The sequence below is a fragment of the Myiozetetes cayanensis genome, unplaced genomic scaffold (genome assembly GCF_022539395.1).
Source record: "Myiozetetes cayanensis isolate MyiCay16 unplaced genomic scaffold, myiCay2020 scf7, whole genome shotgun sequence".
In the NCBI taxonomy this organism is placed as follows: Eukaryota; Metazoa; Chordata; class Aves; order Passeriformes; family Tyrannidae; genus Myiozetetes; species Myiozetetes cayanensis.
In genome coordinates, this window is record NW_026087964.1 from 29,569,926 (window position 1) to 29,576,807 (window position 6,882).

At 59.4% G+C, this 6,882-nt stretch overlaps 1 protein-coding gene across 2 annotated transcripts; it reads right to left on the minus strand.

The window, feature by feature from the left end:
* Window positions 1–503: 503 nt before the first annotated feature.
* On the minus strand, window positions 504–2,232 carry HELT (helt bHLH transcription factor). 2 transcript variants are annotated; one of them, XM_050338334.1, is made up of 4 exons: window positions 1,983–2,232; window positions 1,510–1,614; window positions 1,270–1,366; window positions 504–1,146 (listed from the first exon to the last, which is right to left on the minus strand). In XM_050338334.1, exons 1-4 carry the CDS (start codon window positions 2,007–2,009, stop codon window positions 650–652), a joined length of 726 nt encoding a protein of 241 aa, XP_050194291.1. In that variant the 5' UTR covers window positions 2,010–2,232; the 3' UTR covers window positions 504–649. The 2 variants fall into 2 exon arrangements, with proteins under 2 accessions (XP_050194291.1, XP_050194292.1); XM_050338335.1 differs by having other exon boundaries at window positions 504–1,143; window positions 1,983–2,230.
* Window positions 2,233–6,882: the final 4,650 nt, after the last annotated feature.

Sequence of the window (6,882 nt, forward strand, 5' to 3'; positions counted from 1 at the left end):
GCCCCGTCCTGCGCCTTCCCTCTTATTCCTCCTCCTCTGAACAAGCTGCGCTGCGGAGAAATTCTCTGGCAAAGCACACGGAAGATGCCGGTGCCGTTCGGACACGTGCCCCCGGAGCATCCCTCCACGGCTCGTGGAAGGGCGGGACTCGCGGGGGCGCAGAGCATTCGCCACCTCCGGGGCACCCCGGTACTCCCTCTCAGCCCCCGGCGGTACCGAGATCAGTCCTGCCACGCCGTGCCCCCCTGCCCGCAGTGCCACGGCCGGTGCGTGCAGCGGCCGCCCTGGGCGGACCACGTCTCGCTCTTGTGGGGTTTTGCCCTGCGTGGGCGGGCAGACTCCCCGCCACCACCCGAGGAAGCTCCCTCACGGAAACAAGAAGGGGAGCGAGTATAAACGTTTATTCCAAGACATCGCTTGTACAGGCACCGCACCCGCGGGTGGGAAGAGGAGCAGGTGGGGGCAGCTCCAGGCCCCCGGAGAGGACGGGTGGGGGCAGAGCCAGGCCCCCGGAGAGGACGGGCGGGGACTTCTCGCCCTCCGGGATCCCAGCGTATCTCCCTCTGCCCCGGCAGCCTCCCCGTGCGCCCGGGTGTAACTTGCAGTGTCCGCGGTCATAAAGAGGTTTTTTTTCAGGCGGGATGAGTCTCTATAGCATGGAGGGATGCTGGCCCGGGGGCAGCCCGAAGGCGTTGGGGTGGGAATGGCCGAGGAGGTTGAGGTAGTGACGGTCCAGCCCCTGCACGGAGGAGAGGAAGGTGCTGCGCTGCTGGCCGGGGCTGGCGAGCGGCACGGCGGCGCTGGGCAGGTGATAGGGCAGGGAAGGGCTGCGGGCAGTGCCGTGCCAAGGAAATGGCCCCCCCGAGGGCGGCTGGAGCACGGCGTCAGCGGGGCTGTGGCCGTGCCCGGAACACTCGGGCACGGGGTGCAGCTGGTAGGAAAAGTCCGGCTCCGGCAGGGAGCCCAGGGAAGTAAAAAGGGGCTCAGTGACGAAGCGCGCTTTGGACTGGAGGAAGGCCAGGATGCGGGCGTACTTAGTGTCTTTGGTCTCCATCCTCTCCACCGTAGTCAGGTAGTGCACCAGGTTCTTCATGCACTCGTGGTAGCCGTAGTGGAAGTAATTGGCGAACTCGGAGAGCAGCTCTGCTGGAAAGGAAGAGGCAGGGAGCCGAGCTCCTCAGGGTCTGGCCGCGGGAGGAAGGGGAAGGGCCGCCCCCACGCCCCAAGTGACCCGGCGGGGGCCCCGGGAGGCCGCTCCCGCCCACCTACCCTTCTCTCGGCCGCGGGGGAAGTCTGCCGAGTGCAGGGCCCGCAGGTACTGCACCGTCATCTCCAGGATTTCCGCTTTCTCCAGCTTCCCCGAGCTCTGCAACGGGCAGGGCAGGTGGGCATCACCTCTCCCCTGGGGCTGCTCTGCGCTCTGCTGGGTCGCCCCCAGCCCCCCGCACTGGGGGAGGATGTCGCAGCGCACCGGGGAGAAGGGCGTAGGGGCTGCTCCCCCCCGCCTACCTGCTTGGCCAGAGCCATGGGCACCGTCTTCCCCAGCTCGGTGAGGCAGCGGTTGATGCGGTCCCTCCTCCGCTTCTCAATCACTTTGTGGGAAACCGGCGTCCTCTGCAAAACATACGGGGCGCGTTAGTGGAGAAGGAGAAAGCAGTCGGATCTAGTCTCGCCGGGACAGTGGGCCCCGGCCCCGACCCCTGCAGCCACTGCCCATCCCGCTCCGAGCAGCGGTGCCGGGCGCGGCGCAGCCCCGGCAGGGATGATGCTTCGGCGGCGGGTCCTCTCCGCGCCCCCCACGGTGGCTCCCGTCTGTGCGGATGGTCCTGGCAGGACAGGAACCTTTTGGAGGGCGTGGGGTAGTTGTTGTTTTTTTTTTTTTTGGGGGGGGGCTTTTCAAAGGGAAAGGCGGTGAGGGGGCCGTGGCCAGGTCCGCCTGGCTGCCCCGCAGAGCCGTGCGCGCAAGACGGGCGACGACTCACCCTCCGCTCCTTAAGCTTGGAGGCCATGGTGGGCACTGCATCCCCGCTCTCTCTGGGCCCCTTATAAAGCCATCACTTCTTGGGGGGGACCCTGGGGGGCCTCCACGGGCCCGCTGATCCCATAGGATTAGGAACGAGCGGCGCCGGGGGAATGTATGCATTAAAGATCAGGGTGGAAGGAGGCGAGGGGATGAGGGGGGATTTTTTTCTTCTCTCTTCTTCCTTTCCCCCCTTCCTCCCCCCCGTCCACGCAGCCGGGGGCGGCCCAGCTGTGTCGCCCCACGTGGACCTCGGGGACACACGTGACGATCCCACAATAGCGGCGGAGATGGGGCCGGGGATGCGGCGAGCGGGGCGCAGGGCGCGATATCGCGCCCTGCGTCCCGTTCGCCGCATCCCCGGCCCCATCGCCTGCCTGCAAATCCCCGGCACCCCGCACCCCTCCCCTTAGCCCCGGCGCTGACTGCATTTTAAAGCCTGTCCAGAGTCATTAAAGTAATTAAGTAAGCCCTTAATAGGCTGTTCCGCCCAGTTCAAGGGAGAACCCTTGGAGACGGAGTGGCCCCGTTTGTTCTCAGGCTTTTCTCACACGACTTGGTGACACGTCCATCTTTATAAGAGATGGCAGCGAGGATTTTTTTGTTTACACCGCTTTATGCGCCGGGGACACCCCGGCAGGTGTGGGACCGGGGGGCTGGCACACGATATCCCCCCATTACCCCTCCTTTTTTTTTTTTTCCGCCGGCCCGGGGAGGCTCTCGCCAGTCTTTGGCACACGACGCTCCTTTTTTGTGTGGTGTGCGCGTCTGTGCGTTGTTGTTTTACCCCCCCTGCTCCCCCCCTCTCCTTTGGAGAGGCTCAATTTGTAGCCTATTATCCTATAGGAAAATGTCCCATTGAAAAGTATGAATAGTTTCATTGGGCCTAAATTTTAATAATGCGGGTCAAAGAAAAGAGGGGCAAATAAAGAGGGGATCGCAGCTGGTCCGAGAGTGCATTATTCGGTGTCACCTGCGAGCGGGATCGCCGACAGACCCCCATTCATTTGCCTAATTTTGGTCAATTTAACAAACTTCAGGAGAAATTATTGTGGCATTGTTAAGCAGGGTAAAGCTTTCTGATCGAATTAACAGCATGTTTTGATCCGGTAAATGTCATTAAAAAGAAAGAAACAATCGCGTTTAAAGGGGGGCTCCGAGTTAAACGCGCCAAGTGGAGACGCCGGAGCGCAAAGCTCACAAAGGGAGCAAGTAACTGCCACAGGGGAACTTTTGTACGCTCACATTGCTGAGGTTTTTTACACAAAAAGGCATTATTTCATACTTGAATACGTTTAATCCAACAATTGTCTATTTTCTGCAAACATATTTTCACAGCATTGTTAGCTTTCCTCTCCGCGGCCCTCCGCCCGGGCAGCCGCGCTCCTCGCCTGGCGAGCGCACCGAGCCCCCGGCCCGCCCCGCACCGCTCCGCACCGCCCCGCACCGCCCCCGCCGGGGCCGCCCCGCCGCGCCGGGGCCGCCCGCCCGCCGCCCGCCGCCCCCGACAGCGCGGCGGCGGGCGCGGCCCCCAGGGCTCTCCACGGCCGGCGGTGCGCCTCCGAGCCCGGCACCGGCCCGGGGCCGCCCGCCCGTGTCCCCCCGGCCCTGCCGTCACCTCCCGCCCCGGCGCTGCCGCGGGGCGCCGCCGCCCCCGAGGGCGAGGGGAGGACCCGAGGGCGGCCGGGCCGGCGGCAGGGCCGCCCGGTGCCCCGTTCTGCCCTCCTGGGCGACGCCGCCGAGCCCGGGGCAGGGCTGCGGAGACGGCGACATCCCCGCCCTGTGAGCTCGGGGAGCTGTTCTTTCGGATACCTCCACATCTCCTCCCGTGTCCCTCGTTTTTCCACCCGTTCCCCCCTTGCGATTTAAAATGGGAGAATCATCCCCACGGCACCTCTCCGTGTGGGCACGGCGGGCGGCACTGCCGCTCTCGCCCGTTCGCTTCCCCAGAGGCGGCCGGGGGATAGGCGCGGTGCCGGCCCTCACCCCGCACCCCGGGCCGGTCCGCAGCCTCCCCGGGCCGGCCAGGAGCACTGAGGGCTCCGCGGGAGGAGGTTCCGCGGTGGCCCCGGGGAGCGTCTCTCCCGGCCGGCGAGGCGGAGCGGGTCGGGCCGGCTGCCCGCCCGGGCACCCCTGCGTGCCGTGCCGCCGGCCGTATTATTCTTCCAGGAGCCTTGTAGGTTTCGGTATATTCATTCTCGTACAATGGGATTAAACACTAACCGTTATCATCCAAATTAACTAAACTCTGAATAGCAAATGCTGGGCCTTTTATTTTTTCCTCCTCTTTTGCTCCACTGGCGGAGATGGAGTTGATCCTCTTACTGTCTGTGTTAACCGCCAGCTGCAGGCACCTGCAAGGCAACTTCTAACACGAGGGAAGTTGTTTATTTTCTCGCTGGCTTCTCCCTCCTTGGTTCCCCTTCGGGCCAGGCTGCCCGGGGCAGCAGTGGGCGGGGGGAGCCGCGGGGATGCCGCGGGGCGGCCGCGGCATCCCCGCGTGTACGGTCGCCTAACCCTCGGAGAGCAGCGGCGGGGCTGAGGCCAGAGGGAAATCACCCGCCACTACCCCAGTCGGGCTGTCTGTCAGTCTTGTAGGGAAGCCAGGCGAAAGCGGATTTGAATACTTTTTAGTTTTAATTCCCCATGGGCGCCTGTTGGCTCTCCTTGCGGGACACGCGTCCACCGTTCTTTGGCAACCCAAGGCGGACACCCGGGTCCCCATCACCCACCACCCGTTCTCTGTTCCCGCTCAAGTGCCCTGCCGGCGGCAGCCCTCTCCCCGGGAGAGCGGCTAGCCGGGGACCAGGGCACGGAGCCTGCCCCGCTCCGCGCGGAGGGGGATGAGCCCGCTGGCGCCCCGGGGCCGCAGGGCGGGGGGAGGCAGCACCACCCCGGCCACCCCTCGCACCCTCCCCGTGGCCGGCCTGGGGGTCCCCGCCCGGTCCCCTGTGCCCCGGGGGAGCGGCCGGGCCGGCCCCGGGATGCGCACGGCTGTGCGGGACAGGCGGCTGCTCCGGGCCCTTCGCAGCGTCGCGGTGGCGTTCGGCCCCTGTCCCGTGGACATTGGCGCTGCCGACCTCTGCCAGCCACGGGCTCTGCCGAGGAGGCGGGGGTCATCTGGGAGGTGTCAAGCTGCTTTGAAACGGCATCTAGGTTTGCTTTTTTTAAGAAAACGGAGTTGTCTCCCCACAATTTCTTTCCCCCTTTTTTTTTTTTTTTTTTTTTTTGACTCCTATATAATAACCTTGGGGTTATACGCAATTACTTCACCAAGTAATTGAAGCTGCAGATATTAGGCTTGAAAATCATTGACATTGTGCACACGTTAGAAGCCAGCTAATCAGTCTCCCATGGAAAGTGTTGCCCATGAAACTGGTGGATCGAGTGTAGAAGTAAAATTCCCAGCGTGGCTGGGGCTGGAGTTGGCCCTGCCGGCATGGTTCCATACTCACATACCAAATGTCCTGCTGTGTATTGCGCAGAGGCAATCACGCTTCTGGATGATCTCGTGGCTGATAGGGAATGAGAGAATTCACTGGGTACAACAGGTCCTATTTGTTGGAGGGCTTAGCTTTATTACTTGGCAGTCCTGGGTCTGTGAAGAAGCAGTGATCACAAGAGAAGGCATTTCATTTAGTAGTTTAACCCTCAGCTGTACATGCAGCAGTTCATCACACTGTTCTGGCTTTTGCTGTGAGTTTGTTTACTCTTGTACTCTAGGTGAGGCTCCTAATGCTCTCTGACTCTGTGTCTGGGGCTGCTTCTTCGTCATATTGTTCCTCAGCTGCAGAGGTACCCCTTACCTCAATGTTACTGTTGTTTCCAGCTGTAGTCTGCCTCTGAGTTTTCCCCCTCTGTCACAGTGGAAGGAACATGCTGCTGTATTTGCTAACCTGTCATGAATGGTAGTATCATCAAGGGTGAGGTGATAACATGATGGTATTTGGGACCCCATTCCAAGGTGATCCTTCAGAGAAGAAGCCATGCTTGTAGCCATGACTCTTTTGTATTGCTGGGTAAATCTGCTGGGTTTTCTCCTCAAAATCCTAGAGTGCTCTAGGAAGTAATGTTTGTGCTTCAGTAGATGATGTTGTTCTCATGCTGTTCTCATGCTGTGAGATACAGTAATGCCCATAAGCTTTGATCCTAAAAACTCTAAAACTTTGATCCTTACTATAGGAAGGTGTCCAGTATCTCTTGGTGCTTGTGGTGGCAGATAGGACTTCCAGGTCAATAGCACTCCCAGGTGTTGCTATGTGCTTGTTGTATTCCACCTCAGAGGAGGTACATTGCATTGTAAGTATGTTTTGTTGTGTAATTTCAATGTATTTTGTTCTTTGTGATTAAAAGCCTTTCAGGAATGTAAAATCTGACTGGTTTGGTTTTGTATTACTCTGTTATGTATGAACTTTTTGGAGTACGGATTATTGAAAGTCATTCTTTTTCATGTGTTCTTGTAGTTTGTAGTGTTGCCTTTATTGACTGGCTTTTTTCCCCAGACATAAAATTTTAAACTTATATTTAAGCTTGTATGTAGTACAGCTAATGCATACAGAATTACATAGGGTAAAATGCTTCACTGATTAAAACCAGGTGTAGTTATGTATGTTATAGCCATTTATAGAAGCTGATTTACATTGACAGAAGACCCAGTACAGCTTTTGCCCATCAAATGTTTGTGCATGTCTAGCAAAACTTGAGAATGTTCTCTGTGTGTTTGTACAAGGTGAGTCCTGCAACACAATGGAGAGATGTCTGCAGTTTTCCTGGTGACAGCTATCTTCTCTGCCATGTCACTATTGAGACAGGATGCATTGCTCTTTAAATCACAGCCTGTCAAATGAGTGCTAAAATTCTTT

Excerpts from the sequence above, each read along its gene's own strand:
- HELT (XM_050338334.1), bottom strand. The coding sequence starts at position 2,009 with ATGGCCTCCAAGCTTAAGGAGCGGAGG. Across the intron at positions 1,615-1,982 it reads CCAAGCTTAAGGAGCGGAGG|AGGACGCCGGTTTCCCACAA; the intron begins GTGAGTCGTCGC and ends TATGTTTTGCAG. Across the intron at positions 1,147-1,269 it reads CCCCCGCGGCCGAGAGAAGG|CAGAGCTGCTCTCCGAGTTC; the intron begins GTAGGTGGGCGG and ends CTTCCTTTCCAG.